This window comes from Dendrobates tinctorius, unplaced genomic scaffold (assembly GCF_039654945.1).
Source record: "Dendrobates tinctorius isolate UK_male_01 unplaced genomic scaffold, ASM3965494v1 ptg000029l, whole genome shotgun sequence".
Lineage (NCBI taxonomy): Eukaryota > Metazoa > Chordata > Amphibia > Anura > Dendrobatidae > Dendrobates > Dendrobates tinctorius.
Genome location: NW_027361697.1, coordinates 41,096,126 through 41,119,995, shown reverse-complemented (window position 1 = coordinate 41,119,995; position 23,870 = coordinate 41,096,126). Strand labels below are relative to the sequence as shown.

The 23,870-nt window shown below is 46.9% G+C and overlaps 1 protein-coding gene across 1 annotated transcript in view; it reads right to left on the bottom strand.

Annotated features, from left to right (window-relative positions):
- The window catches only part of CDC14A (cell division cycle 14A), a 161,330-nt gene that overhangs the window by 69,364 nt on the left and 68,096 nt on the right, over positions 1–23,870 (bottom strand). The window contains exons 8-9 of the mRNA XM_073571653.1: positions 13,235–13,322; positions 3,898–4,128 (exon numbers count right to left, since the gene is read on the bottom strand). Coding sequence (XP_073427754.1) covers positions 3,898–4,128; positions 13,235–13,322 — 319 coding nt within the window. The remainder of the gene's footprint in view (positions 1–3,897; positions 4,129–13,234; positions 13,323–23,870) is intronic.

Here is a 23,870-nt window from a genome sequence, read left to right as displayed (position 1 = left end):
TCCGGGTACATGAAAGAATGCATGGGGCCATGTATCGTGAGATTTTGAGTGCAAACCTCCTTCCATCAGCAAGGGTATTGAAGATGAAACGTGGCTGGGTCTTTCAACATGACAATGATCCAAAGCACACCGCCAGGGCAACGAAGGAGTGGCTTCTTAAGAAGCATTTCAAGGTCCTGGAGTGGCCTAGCCAGTCTCCAGATCTCAACCCTATAGAAAACCTTTGGAGGGAGTTGAAAGTCCGTGTTGCCAAGCGAAAAGCCAAAAACATCACTGCTCTAGAGGAGATCTGCATGGAGGAATGGGCCAACATACCAACAACAGTGTGTGGCAACCTTGTGAAGACTTACAGAAAACGTTTGACCTCTGTCATTGCCAACAAAGGATATATCACAAAGTATTGAGATGAAATTTTGTTTCTGACCAAATACTTATTTTCCACCATAATATGGAAAATAAAATGAAAAAAAAAAACAGACAATGTGATTTTCTGGATTTTTTTTTCTCAGTTTGTCTCCCATAGTTGAGGTCTACCTATGATGTAAATTACAGACGCCTCTCATCTTTTTAAGTGGTGGAACTTGCACTATTGCTGACTGACTAAATACTTTTTTGCCCCACTGTATATATATATATACACACACACACACACACACACAGTGCTGTGCAAATTAATTGGGACAAAGCATTTTTTTAAGAAAAAACGTAAGTTGATTACCAGTCAGTGATTCAAACCAGTTTTAACTGCTTTGAACAGGTGTGAGTGCTTGTTAGAGGCCAATCATAATGTAGTTACACCTCTGTTAATAAAGTAGCAAAACCAATTTACTGCATTATTCGCAGCATTTTTGCACACTCGCTTTCTATGGGTTAAAAAAGAAACACTGCAAAAATGCTGCAAAAACACTAAAAGAATTGACATGCTGCAGATTTCATAAATGCTTCCTGAAATCTGAATTTTTGCTGGTACTGTAAAAAGCAGCTTATTTTCTGCAGGAAAAAAATGCTGCAAAAATGTTGCGTCTGAACATACCCTAAAGCTTCTAGCCCCTTTTAATCTTGCAAGTTTTTGTAACCGAAGGCGAAGAAAGACCTAACATCCGAGTCTGCTGAACACATCATTGTGAATACTGTAACAATTAGTCATTACATAGACTAGGTCATGTATTTGGTATAGAAGAAACTCTACTTTGCTTCCATTAATTACCAAAGCGCAGAGTCTAATGCTTAACAGATAAACAATGACAGGAAATGACCCTGTGCCCATTCCCCAGAGGATCGGGAAAATCACAGCCTCTTACTCCCCAATGGCTGTAATTTTATGGCTCGAGGCCAAGGAGCATGATAAGTGCACATTAATTACCGCCTTATAGATAGCCATATTTACATGACTGTCCTCCAGAGGCGGCTGATACAACAAGGGTTAACACTAGTGGGACAAGAAGAAACAGCGCAACCTACTGGACTGAGGTGGAACAGCAGATTTCAAGGGGGTTTCCAGTTTTCTGTAAATAGAGATGATTTACTGCATAATGAATGAAATAAATCTGAGCTAAATATCTATTTAATGACTGGAACTCTGTAATATCAGCATTTTGTAACTTACAAAAATAATGTGTTCTTCCATTTTCCACGGTTTTTAAGATTTCTGAAATCCCCTGCAATTCCGGGAATGAGGTACTACATTGCCCCATCTAAATGGAGTGATAGCCAAACCTGCAAACCCCTGTCTATGGGACTGTCGGAGATAGCAGAGTACAGTGCTTGCCCACTACTACATTAAGACGAGTCAGTCCGGAGTAGGGGTGCACAACAGGCGGCCACATGCGGCACTCTATTAGGCTAAGTGCACACGTAGCAGAAAATTTCTGCTGGAAAACCTGACTCCCTTCCCAGAAACCGTGCGGTTTTTATGCGTTTATTTTCCGCGCACTTTCAAAACGCATAGAAATAGCCAGAAATGCAGAAAAATCAGCGAAATTAATGAGCATGCTGCACTTTTTACCGCGTTGCGGTTTTTTCGCAGTAAAAACGCATCAATATGCACAAAAAGTGCAAAATGCATAGAAATGAATGGGAAGTTTATTTTTAGCGGTTTTATAGCAGTTTTATTGAAAAAAACGCTAAAAATACCGCTAAAAAAACAGTGTGTGTGAACACAGCCTTACATTTTTTGCTGCCCACAATCCCCTGCATATAGTAGTCTCCAAGTCAGAGGGAAGTAGGTAGCACACTGCTCAGGAGCCGACATGGGCAAGCACGAATAGCCTTGTGTACCTCTATCTGGGTCCCCCACACATCAAGGCATTAGGGATTAGCAGTCCACAAAGACATACGCAACGCCATGTTCACACAAGCCTGTTTCACAGTCCCCATACGCCTGGCTGACCGAAGGTATCCATACCCGAACGTACATCCTTATAGACACATACGAAGCTGTAAGTTTGGGTTGGGGCCTGCGGTCAGTATACGGACCATGAAATACGCCTGAGTCCAGCCTAAGAGGCTGTTTATGCGTGCAACTCTCACTATACTACGCTAAGGGAAACATGAAATGCAGCCGTCTACTACAGCACCCACGATCTTCAATGGGGAGAGTTATGTAGGGTCTCCTCCCCTCCAGAGTACTGATTGGGGAGAAGAGAACCCCCATTCTGCAGATATGGGGAGCCCCAGTAGTGCAACTTGAACTCTTAGACATTTATGCCATGTACTATACTGGTGATATTCCCTAAACTTCTCAGAACGTACTGTCACCCACACTGGGACCACTGGTTTGCCAGTAGGAGCCAATCAATAACCAACTGGGGAATTAATCATTACAGTGAATTATTAATTTATTGCAACCTTTCCTCTGATAGGGAAACTGGAAACCATAAATGAGACCTCCAGCAGGCCACAAATGTGCATGTGTCTGCACAAACGGTTAGAAACCGACTCCATGAGGATGGTCTGATGGCCCGACATCCACAGATAGGGGTTGTGCTCACAGCCCAACACCGTGCAGCTCGCCAAAGAAATGCCACCCCACATTATTACTGACCCACTGCCAAACTGGTCATGCTGAAGGATGCTGCAGGCAGCAGATCGCTCTCCACAGTGTCTCCAGACTGTGTCATGTCTGTGACATGTGCTCAGTGTAAACCTGCTTTCATTTATGAAGAGCACAGGGCGCAAGTGTCGAATTTGCCAATCCTGGTGTTCTGTGGCAAATGCCAAGCGTCCTGCACGGTTTTGGGCTGTGAGCACAACCCCCATCTGTGGACATCGGGCACTCAGACCATCATCATGGAGTCGGTTTCTAACCGTCTGTGCAGACACATGCACTTTTGTGACCTACTGGAGGTCATTTTGCAGGGCTCTGGCAGTGCTCCCCCTGTTCCTCCTTGCACAAAGGCTGAGCTCGCATTGATGTACCATCCTAGATGAGCTGCACTACCTGAGCCACTTGTGTGGGGTGTAGAGTTCGTCTCATGCTACCACGAGTGTGAAAGTACAACCAACATTCAAAAGTGACCAAAACATCAGCCAGAAAGCATTGGTACTGAGATGTGGTCTGTGGTCCCCACCTGCAGAACCACTCCTTTATTGAGTGTGTCTTGATAATTGCCAATAATTTCCATCTGTTGTCTATTCCATTTGCACAACAGCATGTGAAATTGATTGTCAATCAGTGTTGCTTCCTAAGTGGACAGTTTGATTTCACAGAAGTTTGATTTACTTGGAGTTATATTCTGTTGTTTAAGTGTTCCCTTTATTTTTATGAGCAGTGCATAATTGTACTTAAAAAATGGTCAAATGAAAGAACACAGCCAACTGAGATGTAACGCCAAGTGAAATTCTTTCACATAAATAAGTGAGGAAACACATAATATATCACTCAGCTCAATCTATTACCTTTGCAGTGAACAGCTATTGCTCCATCTGTATTTTCACAGAGGTTCAGGAATCTCCGTACTATGCCGTCACCGGGAGTGCTGCCATCAACAAAGAACAGGTCGTAGTGATCAAACCCAGCATCTATAAATCGCTTGGCATCGTATATCTTCTTGTTGAGCCGGATGATGGCGGTGATGTTGCGCTTTCTGAAGTATGGAAAGTAAGCTTCTGGAGCATGGAGGGGATAACCTGGAAAAGGAGGACAATGGGAATTAAGTTTGTTTATCTGTTTCCCATATGTACAATGCTACATTACAGGGGTTCAGCCAACAAGCTCCTCTCACAGCCCTGCGATGACAGATGCTGAGGAAACCGGTATATATCATGGGGATTTTAACCCATCTAATTGCTGTTTAATCAGTTACATAAGTGTAAGTATTATTAAAATGTGATCTAGAATTCTAATCTTAAAATGGAACAATGATCCACTAGAAATAAAAAAATGTAGAATGGCGGCACACTAATACTGCCTACTATTTTTTTTTTTTTTCTCAATTATTTTTATTGAGGTTGAACTAGAAAACAAGTCAAAACAATGACAATCATAGTTACAACCACCATATATATGAAACTAGGGAAACGAGAGGAGAAAAGAAGGAGCAGAAAGTGGGGACCAACAAATCAAAAACAGGAAAGGAAGGGGGGGGAAGGGGAAGGGGTGAGGGGAGGAACAGGCATTAGTGGAATCGATAGAACTATGTGTAACAGCAAGTACACATAATAAGTCTAAGTGTTCTGCAGTACAGTAATATATTCCAAAAAGGAAAGAAAACAAACAACATCCAATATCTAATATCCGGCATCTTAATTATATACGGCTAAGCAGGCTGGAGCGGGGCAACCGTGGAGTGTCTACTATATATACAGGGGTGCCAAATGTTCTGTCTTTTTATTATGGCGGTCATCGAGTGAGCTAGTGCTAGTTCAAGCTGGCAGTGAGTGTTAATTCTATCAATTAGTCCTGCAACCTCTGGGGGGGTGGGATCTTTCCATCTAGCCGCTGTCAACACTCTAGCAGCTACCAAAATATGTGACAGCGTACCTCTAAGAATATGAGGAATTTCATTCAGGCCAATGTGTAAAATGGCCTGGCTTGGGGTCAGAGTCATCTGGATACCCAAGACTTGTGAGATCAATAAAATCAACACCCCTCCACCAAGGCTGGAGCACCGGACAGGACCACCAAGTATGCTCAAGAGTACCCCTCATCCCACACCCTCTCCAGCATTCACCAGACCCACCAGCTCCAAAATGTGCCGTTCGGACTGGGAACTGGTACCATCTCAGGTGCGTCTTTTTCAACTGCTCCAGATGGTTCACACATGAAGAGACCCGTACAACTTCACACAATCCTTCCTCCCAGTCAACAGGTTCGGAGAGAAAACCCAGATCCCGCTCCCACCTGATCATATAGGGCAGTTTTGTATTATCCGGCGGGTCATTCAGGGCTCTATATAATAATGAGATACCTCTCGGGCCAGAATCAGGCAGCAGAAAATAACCGTTAACTGTGTTATTTAGTTGTGAATAGTGTTGAGCATTCCGATACCGCAAGTATCGGGTATCGGCCGATACTTGCTGTATCGGAATTCCGATACCGACTTCCGATATTTTTTCAATATCGGAATTCGGCATCGGAATCGGAAGTTCAAAATGATTGACAGCCTGACGTCATCATGATGCGCGGTGTGTACGCATCATGATGCGCCGTCATTTCGGGCCTTCCGGGGGTCTCTGCCGGCCTGCCGGGGGGCTGTGCCGGCCTGCCGGGGGGCTGTGCCGGCCTGCCCGGGGTCTGTACCGGCCTGCCGGGGGGCTGTGCCGGCCTGCCGGTGGTCTGTGCACCCTGTGGGGGTCTGTACCGGCCTGCCGGGGGGCTGTGCCGGCCTGCCGGTGGTCTGTGCACCCTGTGGGGGTCTGTACCGGCCTGCCGGGGGGCTGTGCCGGCCTGCCGGGGGGCTGTGCTGATGTCCGGGGGTCTGTGCAAGCATCGTCCGATGGGACTACAAGTCCCATCTGGCGATGCCTGCTACCATGACAGTGATTGACACATTAGCCAATGATGGGACAGTAGTAGTCCCATCATCCGGCTAATGTGTTAAATGTTAAAAAAAAAAAAAAAATACTACATGCATACTACATACATACTACATGCATGCTACATACATACTACATGCATGCTACATGCATGCTACATACATACTACATGCTACATACATACCACATACATACCACATACATACTACATACATACTACATGCTACATACATACCACATACATACTACATACATGCTACATGCTACATACATACTACATATATACTACATGCATGCTACATACATACTACATATATACTACATGCATGCTACATACATACTGCATGCTACATGCATGCTACATACATACTACATACATACTACATGCTACATACATACCACATATATACTACATACATACAATACATTCATACAATACATACATAGACATACAGTACATATAACATAGAGTAACATACTTACCAATACTTGTCACATTGTTCCCCGAAGCCATTGTCTTTTCCGGAATAAATATTAACATAACAAACCACAAAAATACTCACCCACGATCCGAAGCAGTCCACGAGTGTGTCCCACGACGATCTTGGGTAGAGAACGGCAGCATCAGCTGTTGCTGCCGTTCTCTACGGGCTGCAGGAATCCAATGACGGAAGGTAGGTATCCTTCCGCACTGTATTCCTCCGCCACTTAAAAAAAAAAAAGTCCCTAGTCTCACTTTATGCCATTGCTGCGTGGGAAATTCCCACACAGCAATGGCATAAAGTGAGACTAGGGACTTTTTTTTTTTTTTTTAAGTGGCGGAGGAATACAGTGCGGAAGGATACCTACCTTCCGTCATTGGATTCCTGCAGCCCGTAGAGAACGGCAGCAACAGCTGATGCTGCCGTTCTCTACCCAAGATCGTCGTGGGACACACTCGTGGACTGCTTCGGATCGTGGGTGAGTATTTTTGTGGTTTGTTATGTTAATATTTATTCCGGAAAAGACAATGGCTTCGGGGAACAATGTGACAAGTATTGGTAAGTATGTTACTCTATGTTATATGTACTGTATGTCTATGTATGTATTGTATGAATGTATTGTATGTAGTATGTATGTAGTATATATGTGGAATGTATGTAGCATGTAGTATGTATGTAGTATGTATGTAGCATGCATGTAGCATGCAGTATGTATGTAGCATGCATGTAGTATATATGTAGTATGTATGTGGTATGTATGTAGCATGTAGTATGTATGTAGCATGCATGTAGTATGTATGTAGTATGTATGTAGCATGCATGTAGTATATATGTAGTATGTATGTAGCATGTAGTATGTAGCATGCATGTAGTATATATGTAGTATGTATGTAGCATGTAGTATGTATGTAGCATGCATGTAGTATATATGTAGTATGTATGTAGCATGTAGTATGTAGCATGCATGTAGTATATATGTAGTATGTATGTAGCATGTAGTATGTATGTAGCATGCATGTAGTATATGTGTAGTATGTATGTAGCATGTAGTATGTATGTAGCATGCATGTAGTATATATGTAGTATGTATGTAGCATGTAGTATGTATGTAGCATGCATGTAGTATATATGTAGTATGTAGCATGTAGTATGTATGTAGCATGCATGTAGTATGTATGTAGCATGCATGTAGTATGTATGTGGTATGTATGTAGCATGCATGTAGTATGTATGTAGCATGTATGTAGTATATATGTGTTATGTATGTAGCATGTAGCATGCATGTAGCATGCATGTAGTATGTATGTAGTATGTATGTAGTATGTATGTGGTATGTATGTAGCATGCATGTAGTATGTATGTAGCATGTAGTATGTATGTAGCATGCAGTATGTATGTAGCATGCATGTAGTATGTATGTAGTATATATGTAGTATGTACTGTATGTTGCATGTAGTATTTATGTAGTATGAATGTAGCATGTATGTAGTATGCATGTTGTATGTATGTAGCATGTATGTAGCATGTAATTTTTTTTTTTATTTTTTTTTTTAACATTTAACACATTAGCCGGATGATGGGACTACTACTGTCCCATCATTGGCTAATGTGTCAATCACTGTTATGGTAGCAGGCATCGCCCGATGGGACTTGTAGTCCCATCGGACGATGCCTGCACAGACCCCCGAAGCCTGCACAGACCACCGGCAGGCCGGCACAGCCCCCCGGCAGGCCGGCACAGCCCCCCGGAGCCTGCACAGACCACCGGCAGGCCGGCACAGCCCCCCGGAGCCTGCACAGACCACCGGCAGGCCGGCACAGCCCCCCGGCAGGCCGGCACAGCCCCCCGGAGCCTGCACAGCCCCCCGGCAGGCCGGCACAGACCACCGGAGGCTGCACAGACCCCCTGGCAGGCCGGCACAGCCCCCCGAAAGGCCCGTACAGACCCCAGAGAGGCTGTACAAGGCAAAAACAGGGTTTTTCTTATTCCGATACCGGAAGTCCCATAGACTTGAATGGGACTTCCGGTATCGGAATCGGCGATACCGATACTTTTTTTAAAGATCGGCCGATCCATTCCGATCCGATACTTTGAAGTATCGGACGGTATCGCTCAACTCTAGTTGTGAATTGAAAAAAACCGAGTCCGGTGAATTATGCAACATATGACGTATTTGTAGGTATTGGTAAAAACACCTCCCGGTGGCCGGAAACTCAGCAGCCAGTTGGTCAAACGGGATTAACCCACCACTCCCCACTAGGTCTCCCAGACTCACAATTCCGGCAGCAACCCATGACTGAAGATTAAGGTATGGAATATGCATCTCAAGGGCCTTTAACGATATGGAGTGGCGTGATAGTTTAATAAGAGATGGGACCACTGTCCTCCAATGATGTAGCGCAGCTTTCATAGTTATACTGCCTACTATTGATGGGCGATCATGCTCGGACAAGGTGTTATCTGAGCATGCACGGGTGGTAACGGAGTGTCTCCAACGTGCTCGAATAATGTGTTCAAGTCCCCGCAGCTGCATGTCTCGCTGATGTTCGACAGCCACAACACATGCAGGGATTCCCTAACAAACAGACAATCCCCCTGCATGTGTTGCGACTGTCAATCATCCACGAAACATGCAGCCACAGGGACATTTTTCAAGCTCGCCCAAGACACTCAGCACATGAGCATGCTCGGGCAACGTCTTATCTGAGCACTTTCGCTCATCACTACCAATATAAGTTCCGACGACAAGAGTCCGATGCATTATTTTCTGCTGCGTATATTTGTGTGCAGCGTCTTACAGTCCAAGAAAAGCGGATAACAACTATAGAAAGCTCATGCCGAATGTGCTTGTTTTTGTTCTTTTACTATGCAGAACTGACCTGCGTTGTGATTTTGAAATATACTCGCTAGAAAGTCGATAATGACTTTTAGGATCGCTACTTCCTATAGGTGGCCCTAGAGTTCTAGTCCTCCTCCTCTCTGAAGAGACAATTTGAAATATGCAACACATCCATTCTCCTGCCTTATGTGCCGTATGTATAAAATAAAATTGGAGAATTTTCGCCAAAGACTTGAATGAGATGAGGAAAATGTGCAGATAAAAAAAACGTGCAATTTTTTTGTGTTTTCCACAGTAAGGCTAGGTTCACATTAGCATTTATGTATGCAGCGTATCATCTGCATGCGCAAATGCATGCAAAACGCATGCAAAAGCATGTTTACGCAGTGTTTTTATCCTCATAATCTTACGTATGATGCCAGAAAAAGCTGCATTTGCATGCGTTTGTACGCGTTTTTGCATGCCTTTGCATTTTTTTTTATGCGCATGCGTTCGATATTTCCAATGCTTGTCCAGTAGAAGTTCCTTGACACCAGACATCCAATGACTTGCTCATTATGAAGTACGCGTGCGTATCGAACGCATAAATATGCTTGCGTACCAATGCGTTCCCATAGACAGTAATGCGTTGTTTTGACACACTCATCCGCATGCGCATGACTGCACATAATTGACGCTTCAAAAATGCAACATGTTGCGTTCGCCGCACACCGTGAAACGAAGCATGCGTACGCATCCGCATGCAAAAACATGTCCCTGCATACACAATGTTAAATATATGTACGCATGCGGATCGATGCAGATCATACGCTGCGCACAGATCCACTAATGTGAAACCAGCCTAACTGGGTCTAATATACCAGCCCCAGTTACAGGGGAAATCAGATTTAAAAAAGTTTTTAAAAGTTAAAATACTCTTTAAAGGTCTTTTCTGACCTTATTTGGAGCACATAATGTGAAATAAATGAAAAAAAGATAAGTAAAGAAATAAATAAAAGTAAAATTAAAACTATAAACGCCAAAGCCAATCCAAATTCTTACTAGCTCCACACCAACTGGAAAAAAGTGTCCAATATATCAAAATAATTGTGGCAAAAAGGGGAAAAAAAAAAACTTTAAAACAATTTTAATGATCCTTTGTGGCAATAGAAAATTAAACAAAAAACAAATTGAAAAACAGACGTGCATTTCTTTTATTTTCCAAACAATATTGCCTGAGAAGACTAAAAAATAGAGAAGACTAAAAAGTAGACTGTTAAGATAACAAAGATAAAACCCAATGAATCACAAATGCAAAAATTATTTGAATGAGAAACATTTTTCCAGCTCTTTATACCACATGTACGAAAAAACACGAAGGTGTGCGTGGTCAGAACAGCGGTACATGGCCTGGTCCTTATCGGGTAAGGAGCTGAATTACCATACACTATACCTCCAGATTAACCCTACAGCTGCAGGTAAATAGTTTCTGGATCTGACAGATTTAAATTGGTGTAAAGAAAGTTTCTATGTTTGACTTACTGATTATTGTAAGATATATATTGTGAGGCAGTGAGGGGGATCATATGTGAGGGTCGCTATGTGTCCCCCAGGATGCGGACAGAGTCGTACTAAACCCGCTGGAGTGCCTTGTGTTCACAGCAGGATGCCTGTGAGTCACAAGGCAAAATAAAAGAAAGAATAGATTGGGTCCAAGTAGTGACTCAGTCAGATTCTTAGGAAAACCCGTTAAGGGCTTTTATTTTTTGGGGGGGATTTGCAGGTTTGGTAGTGGGGTGAATCCCTCTCTCCACTCCGGGTTTTGAAAGTGGCTCTAAGACCAGGATTCCATTTAAGGTAAATCTATCAGTTTGGCCTTGGGTATGTCAATGTTGGGAGTTTGCAAGCTGCAGAGCAGGAGGCTCTGAGCAACACAGGTCTGTGTTGAATTGAGGCCAGTTTCACACGTCAGTGGCTCCGATACGTGTAGTGACAGTTTTCTCACGTACCGGAGACACTGACACACGTAGACACATTCTAATGAATGGGTCTATGCAGATGTCAGCGTGTTTTCACGGACCGTGTGTCCTTGTGGAAAATACCACTGACACGTCCGTTTTTGTGCAACAGCACGGATCACACGGACCCATACAAGTTAATGGGTCCGTATAAACACGTACCAAACACGGATGGCGTTTTTAGAAGTCATAGGGTTAACATTGAAACCAATTTTTTCAAGACACAGCACACGGATCACACACGGATGGTACACACGGACATACGGATAGCACACAGATCACACACGGATGGCCTACGTATCCACATGGACACACGGACAGCTCCGGTACCGTTTTTTCCAGTACCGGAATTATCTGGATGTCTGAAACCGCCCTAACAGAGTCAGGGACTTCCAGATGGCTGACGCACCCAAAAGGCACGGTGGTGCCATTGTCCACGATAATGGGTTTTGAGTTCTGGACTGTGTTTATGGAGACCTGGCTGCAATCTGGGGGACATCATTCCTATGTGTGAGTTCTGAAAATAAAGACTCCATTTATGTTGAACTTTCTGTGGTCCCTGCCTGTCTGCTGCACTGCAATATATATATGGTTGCAGTCAATGAATGGAAACAGTTCTAGAAGCCCCTGGCCTAGTGCTGCTCACTCAGGTGAGTCTGTTACAATGTATGAACGCAGGTGAAAGGAGAGATTTGTGCAGTGTTTGAGGTGGATTTACAATGTGACTACCCCAGATTTCTGGATAAAAAAAATTGCAAATTATGGCACCTGCCATATCTACTCCATAACTTACAACTTTTAATATTTTCACCGCATCTCATGCCAATTTTAGAAAATACTGGTTCCACTTGGCATATAGGGATAAGGCCCCACGTAGCCCAACAAACTTACTATTGTTTACACCAGATATTGGAGTCAAATAAAATGCAAATACATTCCAGCTCTAGGCTGCAGTGACTTTAGACTCTTGGTAAAAGTACAGCATGTGATGCGGCTCATTTATCAATAGGTATACGCTGGTGTAAGATGCGTCTGATTTATTAAGAGGCATGTGCTGGTGTAAGACGCGTCTGACTTATAAAGATGCTTATAAGTGCTAGAAAATAAATACCATATTTTTCAGACTATACGACGCACCCCAAATTTTGAAGATAAAAATAGGAAAAAAATTTTTTAATAAAATGGTGGTGCTTCTTATAATTCATGCGTCTTATTGCTTTGCGGGGGTGGTGGCTGCGGTGAAGAGGGGTCCCAGGGTCGCTGCAGCAGGCCCGGGATGAGGGGGCGTTCTGATGTGCGGAGCTGCTGCCTAGTGCTGATACGGGGGTGTTCAGCGGTGCTGCTGGGGCTCTGCTGACATTTTGTGAAAGGCCAGAGCCCCGGCAGTTCCATGGTTTCCTGTGCGGTGGACTCCGGGAAAATGGCCGCTGGGGGCGGCGCAAGCGCAGATGGAATTCTCAGCACCAAGATCTCGGGAGATGAGATTTTAGCGCTAAAATCTCATCTCCTGAGATCTTGGTGCTGAGAATTCCATCTGCGCATGCGCCGCCCCCAGCGGCCATTTTCCCGGAGTCCACCGCACAGGAAACCATGGAACTGCCGGGGCTCTGGCCTTTCACAAAACGTCAGCAAAGCACTGGAGGAGACACCCGCAGCACCGTCAGACACCCCCATACCACTGCCGGGCACCCGCAGCACCGCCGGACACCCCCTCATCCCAGCCTGCAGCAACGGTACCGGTAAGGTATATACGCATTATAAGACGCCCCCCCATTTTCCCCACAAGTTTGGGGGGGGGGGGGAGTGCATCTTGTAATCCAAAAAAATATGGTAATCAAAATTTTAATTGCAAAAACTGAAAACCCATTTTTCAGTTAATCCCTCTGGAAACATGTAAATTCACTTATTCTATTAGTTTTACTCTATTTACTAAACTTACCGTTTTCAATTTTGCTTTTTGGATGAGGGCCACTGAATGCCAGAAATTTCCCTGGGACAATCCAGTTGAAATCCCCATTTTCCACTCTCTGTGAACACGAGAAAAGAGTCAGAATCCGCCACCTAGTGTCAAATTTACATGTCTCATACTACAAACTCCTGAAAGGAGCATCTTTATGTGTGACAGGACATGTGTGCACTCAGCCAAAGTTTACATTTGGTATTTCGGTTCAAAAAAAATAGTTTTGTTTTGTTTTTTTGCATTTTTGTTTTTTTTGTTTTTCTTCCTAGGCAATTTTCAAGTTTTGCGTGTTCAATTGTTTCATCTCCGTATTCAAAGAGCCAAATCCTTTTTAAATTTCTATGAAAATAGCCGTTCAAAGGCTTGCTCTTTTCAGATCCAGTGGTTGTTTTTACCCCATTCGTTTTACCATTCAATATACTGGAATTATTACTCCATTTTCTGAGACCCATACCTTTTTTATTTTTCAGCAATGGAGCTGTGCGAGGTCTTGTTCTCTGCACTGTGACATTTTTATTGGGTACATACGACGTTTGGATCACTTCTTAGTGCAATTTTCATGGCAGCTGAAAAATGACAATTGTGGTGTTTCCATTTTCTTTACGGTGTTTACTGTATAGCTTATCCTCTTCCTGACATACTACATAAGGGAACACGTCCGTCACAAGTCAGGAAGGGAATATTGGCAGAAGATCAGATCTTTCCACAATTGTGCTGCACTCTTCTATTTCTACCTTTAATTAGAAAAAATTATGTATGGGTAAACATTAATTCGGCTTTTTGTAGAATAGGTTTGGTGGAATCGTTAAGTTGAATTACAGATTTGTTTGCCCTTACCTTTGTTGAATTGTTTTAAAGGGAACCTGTCACCAGTTTTCTCATGTCTGAACTAAAGGCCCTGCCACACATAGCGAGATCGCTGATTTTGTGACGCCACAGCGATCTCGCCAGCAAAATCGCTGTGTGTGACATGGATCAGTGACCCCCCCCCCCCCGCCGGGTATCGCTGATCGTGCTCCATCGTCCTGGGCCGTTTTTTGATCGTTGGTCTCCCGCAGGGCAGCGCGCATTGCTGCATGTGGCAGCGAGAGATCAGCGACGCTGGTTTCCAATGTAAACAGCGGGTATCTAAGAGCCGCGCGGCTCTTAGATGCCCTCTGTTTACATTGGAAATCGGCTTGCTCGCTGGTCCTGATCACTGGAGGGGCTGTCAAACGATGTTCCAGCGATCCCATCCATGTCGGATCGTTGGTGGGATCGCTGGGACATCGTTATGTGTAACGGGGCCTTAAGACTAGCACTTTATTCATCACCTGTGGTGCACTCCATAAAGGAGTATATAACATCCATACACCCCCAAAAACCTTCTGAAATTCTACTGAGCTGTATATAAATCCTGCCAGTCCGATAGATATCTTTGCTGAGGCGTCTATCCTTCTCCCAGCTTCTGATTGCTGTCCTCATGCTCTGACTGACGTGGATGATGCCGCCTGTGCGCTTTCCTCTGCCCAACTGCAGGCTGAGCTTAAAACATAAGTGCGCATGCGCCCTACTGTGGACAGAACCCAAAACATAAGTGCGCCTGTGCCCGACTGCGGGCAGAGCCTAAAACTTAAGTGAACATGCACCATACCGTGGGCAGAGCCTATAACATAAGTGTGCATGCTCCCTACTGCAGGCAGAGCCTAAAACATTTGTGCACATGAGCCCTACTGCAGGCAGAACCTAACACATATGTGCGCATACTCCCAGCTGCAGGCTGAGCCTAAAACATAAGTGTGCCTGTGCCCTACTGCGGCTAGAGCCTAAAACATAATTTTGCATGCGCCATACCATGGGCAGAGCCTAAAACATAAGTGCACATGAGCCCTACTGGGGTAGAGCCTAAAACATAAGTGCACATGAGCCCTACTGCTAGCAGACACTAAAGCATAAGTGCACATGTGCCCTACTGCGGGCAGACCCTACAGCATAAGTGTGCATGCGCCCAACTGCAGGCAGAGCCTAAAACATAATTTTGCATGTGCCCTACCGTGGGCAGAGCCTATAACGTAAGTGTTCATGCTCCCTACTGCTGGCACTGCGGGCAGAGCCTAAAACATAAGTGCGCGTGTGCCCTACTACAGACAGAGCCTAAAACATAAGTGTGCATGCGCCATACTGTGGCTGGAGCCTAACAAATAGGTGAGCATGTGCCCTACCGTGGGAAGAGCCTATAACATAAGTGTGCATGCGCCCAACTACAGGCAGAGCCAGTAGCGAAGCTTCTGAGGGACAGAGGAGGCGGTCGCCCCACGCTCTGAGGGGGCCCACCTGGAGCTACGCTACTGTATCGGCATGCGCAGCACACCAATACAGTTACATTCTGCGGCAGAGCAGGGAGAATCGATCTCCCTGCGCTGCCGCTATGGGCCCCTGAGCAGCCGGGCAGGGTGATGCCAGCAGTGGCCTCCCCGCCCGTCATTGCAAGGTCAGCTGTATCGACATCTAGCCGATACAGCTGACCACACAGTGAAGGAGGAGAGCGCTCCTTCTTCCATCATCCCCCTCTGTGTCTGATGCAGACACTGACAGTGGGCGTGATGACGTCACTGCCCGGCGCCCGCTGTCAGGAGATGAGCGGGAGCTTGAAGCAGTGCAGGAGGAAGAGATGTGAGTATTTATTTATTTTTATATGGGGGTGCTGCCTTACAATACAGTCTGCCTATCCTATGAGGGGGGGCTGCTTACAATAGTCTGCCTATGGGGGGGGCTGCTTACATTAGTCTGCCTATGGGGGGGGGGCTGCCTACATTAGTCTGCCTATGGGGGGGGGCTGCTTACATTAGTCTGCCTATGGGGGGGGCTGCCTACATTAGTCTGCCTATGGGGGGGGCTGCTTACATTAGTCTGCCTATGGGGGGGCTGCTTACATTAGTCTGCCTATGGGGGCTGCTTACATTAGTCTGCCTATGGGGGCTGCATTATACTATATTGAGGACTATCTAGGGGGCCATCATACAGTGTTGGAGCCATCAAACAGTTTGGGAGATGCTAAGGGTTCAGTATGCTGTGTGGGTGGTACTATACAGTGTGGGGGGCATTATACTGTGTATAAGAGTCTAAAAACATTAGTGTGCATGCGCTCTACTGTGGACAGAGCCCCAAATATAAGCGCGCCTGTGCCCTACTGTGGGCAGAGCCTAAACCATAAGGCTATGTGCACACGGTGCAGATTCTGCTGCGGATCTGCAGCGTTTCAGGCTCTGCGTTTTAGCTGCGCTGGACAGTACCATTGTTTTCAATGGTAAACTGAAAAACACTGTGCACATGCTGCGGATTTTTCCGTGTGGATTTGCTGCGGGTTCAAATCTGCAGCATGTCAACTCTTTATGCGGATTCCGCTGCGGTTTCACACCTTCTCCATTGTAAAGGTGTGAAACCACAGGGCTAAACCGCAGGCTAATCCGCAGGTAAACCGCAAGTCTTTTGACCTGAGAATTTACCTGCGGCTTTTTCCAAATCCACGCGGAAAAATCCGCAGGACCTAAATCTACGTGTGCACATAGCCTAAGTGAATATGCGCCCCACTGCGGCCAGAGCCTGAAACATAACTTTGCATGCGCCATACCGTGGGCAGAGCCTAAAACATAAGTGTGCGTGCTCCCTACTGCTAGCACAGCCTAAAATATAAGTTTGCATATGCCCTACTGAGACCAGAGCTTAAAACATAAGTGCGCATGCGGACACCTGTTTATCTCGTTCCAATATTGGACTGCAATGCTCGGCCTGGCCGCGAGTCCCCAGACCAGAGCGTGACAGCCTGATACTCATATATGAAGCGGTTATGCTCAGGTTGGGAAACTCGCAGCCAGTCAGTGCATTAGCGGTCCGTGCTTGGACCAATTTTCAAGACCGTTTGCATGAGCCCTAACAAATCTGATGCTAATGGCCTATAATGACGAAGGTCATCAACATCAGATCAGTAGCGTCTGACACCCAGCGCTGCCAACGATCACATGCTTATAGTGCGGGCAGCAGGCTGATGTAAAAGAGTATACAGAGCCGGGACACCACAGCTCTATTCACTGCTTGGTGGTCACTTGAGTACAGCAGCACAGCTACTATTCACTTCAAAAGGAAGCGGAGCTGCAGCACCAGAGAATGGCACAGTGCACGGAGACGTGCTGTTCCAGCTCTTTACACTGTTTAAAACAGGAAGCCGCCTGTGCTGGAAAAAGCTGATCCGTGAAGGTGCCAAGTGTCGGCCTCCCCACTGATCTGATACTGATCAGGAAAGGTCATTCATTTTTTAGATCTCACACTTTGCACTGACGAGGGGCAGTACCCCGAAACACAGTGTCTGCAAATTGAGATTCTGGCTTGGCTTTTATCCTAAGTCATGTAACAAGGCTCGTTAAAGGGTCGAAATTGACTTTTAGGATTGCTACTTCCAATAGGTGGCACTAGAGTTCTAGTCCTCTTCCTCTCTGAAGAGACAATTTGCATAATTAGCATATTTCCCAGAGGAGCATTGCGGCTTTAGTCTCCTCATCTCGACATGCTTAGCATGTCATTCTCCGCAAGGAGAAATGATACTTCTTGGATATCATTTTTTAGAGAAACTATTGTTTTAATTTTTATTTCATAAATCTATAGTACACATGAAAATAAACAACTCCGTAATCTTATTAGAGAAATCTGCTTCATTCTCCTCCTGAACCGATCGCTCACTCTTGACTCGCTCGCACTCAATTTAATCACTCATTTCATGGGTTTAAAGCTTTAAAATCGGTATTCAGGGAGACAGATTGTTCCATTCCTGAGATAGGAGATGACAGTTGGTGCTTGTACAATTCTATGGAGGAGGGAGGAGCTGGAGGTAGAGAGACATTCTGCTGCAGTTCTCAGTGGAACTTTATGAGAACCAACTGTCATCTCCTACCTCACAAATGGGAAAATCTGTATTCATTGAAGACAGACGAATGCAAAATCAGATCAGGAGTAGAAAGCAGATTGATATCATAAGAAATATTACAAAGGCTCCTATTTTCACCTGGACTATTGATTTACGAAAAAAATTCACACAAAAAGGATAATTTCTCTTTAAGTAGTAGAAAGTAAGCATTTAGACTGAAATATCTGTTCCTCTCCATAATGAATAACATTCAAGAAACCGAACAATGCTGAAATTGGTTTCTTATTAGGCAGTTTCTTATTTGACAACTTCTTTTTTTTTTCTTTTCTGTTTTTTACACCAGTTACTTATTTCAAATCTGTGAAAATTGGCTATTTGCCCGCTTCGATGCCCGTTCTGATGCCCAGAGCCCATTTGGGCCACGTTGGGATGACCTGAATTTGATGCGGGGCATCACTATGTATGTAAAGGTGATGTGAGATCAGTGGCCCAAAGTCACTGAACCCCTGAAAAATACCAATTACTTATTCCAAATCTGTGAAAATTGGCTATTTGCCCGCTATGATGCCCAGAACCCATTTGGGCCACGTTGGGATGACCTGAATTTGATGCGGGGCATCACTATGTATGTATGTAATGGTGGTTTGAGATGAGTGTCAAAAATAGGTATTAGACCTACCGGTAATGATGTTTCCAGGAGTCCATCCTGACAGCACCATGGAGGACGTCCTCCTCCTCCTTACAGGGACAGGAAAGCACACGAGAGGTTAAAAGGCCATGTCCCACCCCCTTTCCCTCAGTGATTTGACAAGTACCACAAGGTGGATGATGCTAGTAACGGTTTAATGAAACAATCATATTACAGCATATGACATAACATAATACAACATAGTATAACATAACAGGGAGGGAACTACCCGTGCTGTCAGGATGGACTCCTGGAAACATCATTACCGGTAGGTCTAATACCTATTTTCCAGGACGTCCACCTGACAGCACCATGGAGAGTACCAAAGCACCTCCTCAGGGTGGGATTACTGCCTGGAGAACTTTTCTCCCAAATGCGGTTTGTTGGCCAGCTAACACATCTAGTTTGTAGTGTTTGCAGAATGTATTAAGACTAGCCCAGGTTGCCGCTCGACAAATTTGATCAACTGACGCCCCCGCCCGCTCGGCCCATGAGGCCGATACCGCCCTCGTAGAGTGGGCTTTTAAGGAATCAGGCAGGCTGGCGCCTTCAGCCTGGTAGGAATCCGAGATTACTGAGGTAATCCAACGCACGATGGACGCCTTAGAGGCCTTCTTCCCTTTATTCCTACCTCCAAAGAGAACGAACAGGTTCGGGTCGATACGCCAACTATTGGTGGCCTCTAGGTATTCTATAACTGCGTGGCTCACGTCTAGCGAGTGGAGCCGCCGCGCCTTCTCATTTCGGGGATTATCGCAGAAAGAGGGTAACACTACCTCCTGGTTCAGATTTCTTGTAGAGGCTACCTTCGGGGTAAATGCCAGGTCTAACCTTAGGATTATACTGTCCTCTCTTATCTGGAGGTATGGATCCTTAGTGGATAGGGCCTGGATCTCCCCTAATCTTTTGGCCGTGGTAATGGCTACTAGAAAGGCCGTTTTACGAGTGAGAGCAGGGATGGCTATCTTCTCACTAAGGGCGAAAGTGTCCGAGCAGAGGAACCGAAGCACCAGGCCCAGGTCCCAAGGCGGGGTGAGCTGCCTAATCGTGGGGCGCAGGCGCTGTGTGGCTTTTATAAACCTTATCACCCAGGGATGTGCAGCTAACTGATAATCGAAGAAGGCGCTCAAAGCTGAAACCTGGACTTTTAGAGTGCTGGGCTTGAGGCCTTTATTAAAACCTGCCTGCAGGAACCCTAGTATGTTAGGGAGATCAGGGGTGCCTGCCACGAGCTCGGACCTGCCACCCTCCAGACAGAATCTTTTCCATATCTTCCGATAAATTGCCGACGTCACCGGCTTCCTGCTGGCCTGTAGGGTGGATATGACCTGCTCCGACAATCCTTTTGCCTTCAGGATGTCCCTCTCAGGATCCAAGCCGATAAATGGAGTCTTGCTGGGTCCGGGTGGTGGATCGGGCCCTGGTGGATGATGTTCTCCCACAGGGGCAGTTCGACTGGATCTTCTACTGCCATGGCTCCCAGAAGGGAAAACCAGCTTCTCCTCGGCCAGTATGGCACTATCAATATCACTCTTGCGTGGTCCTCGCGTATCTTTCTGAGCACTGCCGGTATGAGGGCCAGTGGTGGGAACGCATAAGAGAGGGATTCTCCCCAAGTCTGACTCAGGGCGTCTACGCCTTCTGGATGGTCCATCGGATTTAGGGAGTAGAATCTGGGAACCTTCGAGTTCTTCCGGCTTGCGAAGAGATCTATACTGGGGGTCCCCCAGCGCTGACAAAGCTGGTCGAAGATTTCTACGTTCAATTCCCACTCTGTCGGGTGGATCTGTTGTCTGCTCAGGTAGTCTGCCACTTCGTTTTGGGAACCCTCTAGATGTACCGCGGTCACGGATCGAACTGTCCGTTCTGCCCACGTGAATATCTTTTCCGCCAGTGCCTGTAGTGGTTGATGTCTGGTTCCTCCCTGGTGTTTCAGGAATGCCACTGTCGTTGTATTGTCGGATAAAATGCGGACATGACGACTCTTTAGTACCGACCGGTTTCTCCGCAACGCTTCCCAGACCGCGAAGAGTTCCTTGAAATTGGAGGATCTGGCCTTGATGCTTGCCGGCCACTTCCCCTGGAAGATCTTCCCTTCTATGTGGGCTCCCCATCCCCACGCACTTGCGTCTGTGGTGACTACCACGTATGGAGAGGTTGTCCAATGCACGCCCACCTGAAGGTTCCTGGACTGTAACCACCAGCGAAGGGACTCCTTTACTCGTCCTGAGAGCCTTAGGGGTTTGTCTAGCGATGCCTGACTCCTGTCCCACCTCGCGAGAATTTCTCTTTGTAACAACCGCGAGTGGAATTGGGCCCAACGGACGCACTGGATGCAGGCCGTCATGAGGCCCAGGACCTCCATTGCTTCCCTTATGGAGCATTGACGCTTCAACAGGCCTCTGGTTCTGGCCTGAATGAACTTCTGCTTCTGCTCGGGTAGCCAGGATATTCTGTCGGCTGAGTCTAGGAGGACTCCCAGGAATACCTTTCTGGTGTCTGGTGTGAGGTCCGACTTCTCCCAGTTGATCACCCAGCCCAGGAACTCCATCACAGTAGTTGTTCGGATCCTGTCTCGGATGAGCGCTTCTTTGGATCTTGCCACCAATAAGAAGTCGTCCAGGTACGGAACAATCACAATACCCTGATCTCTCAGGTAGGCCACCACCTCTACCACCAGTTTCGTAAAGATCCTGGGAGCTGAGGCCAACCCGAATGGAAGACCCTGGAACTGGAAATGGCAGGTCCGGGCTGGTGAGCTAATCGCGAACCTTAGTAGGCCTTGGGATGAGGGATGGATAGGAACCTGATAGTATGCCTTTTTTAGGTCTAGGGTGCACATAACTGCGTCCCTGTCTATTAGAGGAATTGCGGATCGGATTGATTCCATCCGGAACCTCCTGTATCTGACCCAAGTATTTAGTGGCTTCAGGTTTATGATGGTGCGGGCCTCGCCGGATTTCCTTGTGATTGCAAACAGGGAAGAGTAGTGCCCTTTCCCTCTTTCTGACGGTGAAACTGGTATTATGACCCCTGAGTCTAACATGTCCTGAAGATCCGACCACATTGCGGAGTCCTCCCGGACGACAGTGGGGGCAATATATCTGTCGGGGGGAGGAGAATAGAGCTCTATCCTGTAACCTTCCCTGATGGTTCTGAGGACCCACTGATTGTTGGTGACTCGTGACCAGTTTGCTGCAAAGTGGCGAAGTCTCCCCCCAATGCCTATGGCGTCATTGTCTCCTCGATCTAGATGTCGATGCAAATGGGGGACCTCTGTTCCTCCCACTTTGGCTGAAGGAGCCTTTGTAGGAGCTTCTATTAGACCTCGCCCGACCCCTAAACTCCGACTGTCCTCTGAAGGAGCTTCTCCGAAAGGACTGGGGCCGCCTGGGCTTTTCTTCCGGGAATCCCTTATTCTTATCGGACACCAGCTCAAGGATATTATCAAGGGCTGGACCAAACACCCTCAGGCCCGAGAAAGGGATGGCACATAGCTTTGCTTTAGAAGGGTTATCCCCCGACCAGGATCTAAGCCAGACTGCTCTCCGGGCCGCATTAGAGAGGGAGCTGTTTCTGGCCGCAAACCTTAATGATTCCGCCGACGTATCCGACAGGAACGCCGTGGCTGATTTCAAGAGAGGAAGAGATGCTAGTATCTCTGACCTCGGGGTCTTGTTGGTTAGGTGTTCCTCCAACTGCCCCAACCACAGGAACATAGACCTAGCCACCGAGGTGGCTGCTATGTTGGCTCTAATCAGGGCCGCCGACGTCTCCCATGCTCTTTTTAACAAGACGTCCGCCTTTCTATCCATCGGGTCTCGAAGACCGGAAGAGTCCTCGGCTGGGATAGCCGTCTTCTTAGTAACCTTGGCGACTGGGACGTCGATTTTAGGGACTTCTTCCCACACCCGAGTTTCCTCGGGATCGAAGGGCAGTCTATTTTTAAAGTCTCGGGAGAGTGTCAACCGACGCTCTGCTTCCTTCCACTCCTCCAGGATCATTGCTTTGATGTGCTCGCTTACAGGGAACACCACCTGTTTGCGGGACACCAGTCCTCCAAACATTAAGTCCTGTCTGGACTGTGGCTTAGGGACTTCTTCCATCTGCATGGTATTTCTGACCGTGTGTACCAGCTCGTCCGTATCCTCCAGTCTGAATAGGTACTTCCTGTTCTGATCCTGACTATCCCCCAGGATCTCGCCTTCTTCCTCCTGGTCTGAGTCCCGGAAATCGGAATCCTCGCTAGGGCTCGCTTCTGATACTGGGACTGATTCCCGCCTTGGACGCTTGCGACTTGGCCCAGGGCTGGGGGATCGACGCCGGGTTGTAGCCTGAATCTCTTCCCTTATCAGCGACCTCATTTCGGAAAGTAGAGATGGCTGTTCCTCGCCTATGACCCTGGAGGTACAGGGACCGCATAGGGTCTTGCTATAGATGTCTGGCAGCTTTACTCTGCACACCGGACATCTGACTGATTTGGAGGTGGCTTTTGCCGGGTCCTTCCCCGAGGGGGACTCTGCCGGGGTTCCCTTTTCCTAATAACATAAGGGGCACCTAATCAGATCTGGGCTGTGGGGATGGGTGGGGAGGGTGGTCTGCGCTATGCGCACTTACCCCTCCGCCAGCTGCAGCGTTGCCTTCCATCCTGCTCCTGGCGACCAATGCAGTCACACAGCCTGGAACGACCTGTGACGACTCTGGAGAGCGCTGTGGTCCAGGAGCGCGCGCGCCCTGGATTTGAAACCGGCGTCTGACGTCACCGGAAGTGACGCTGGTAAGCCGCGCCTCCACTTCCTGCCGGGCTTCTGCGCGCGACCGCGCTCGGTTCCCTGGTCCCGCCGCCTGCATGGAGCCGCCTCCCCGCCTGCTATGGCGTTCCGGCCTCCAGTGCTGACCAGCCGTCGGCGCCGTCCTGCGGGTACTCGGTCCGCCGCGGGGCCCGGCCCGCCTGACCTGCAGCCCCGATTGCGCCCACTTCTGTCGGTGCCCGCTCGGCCAGCCACCTGCGGGGAGCCGACCCGTCCTAG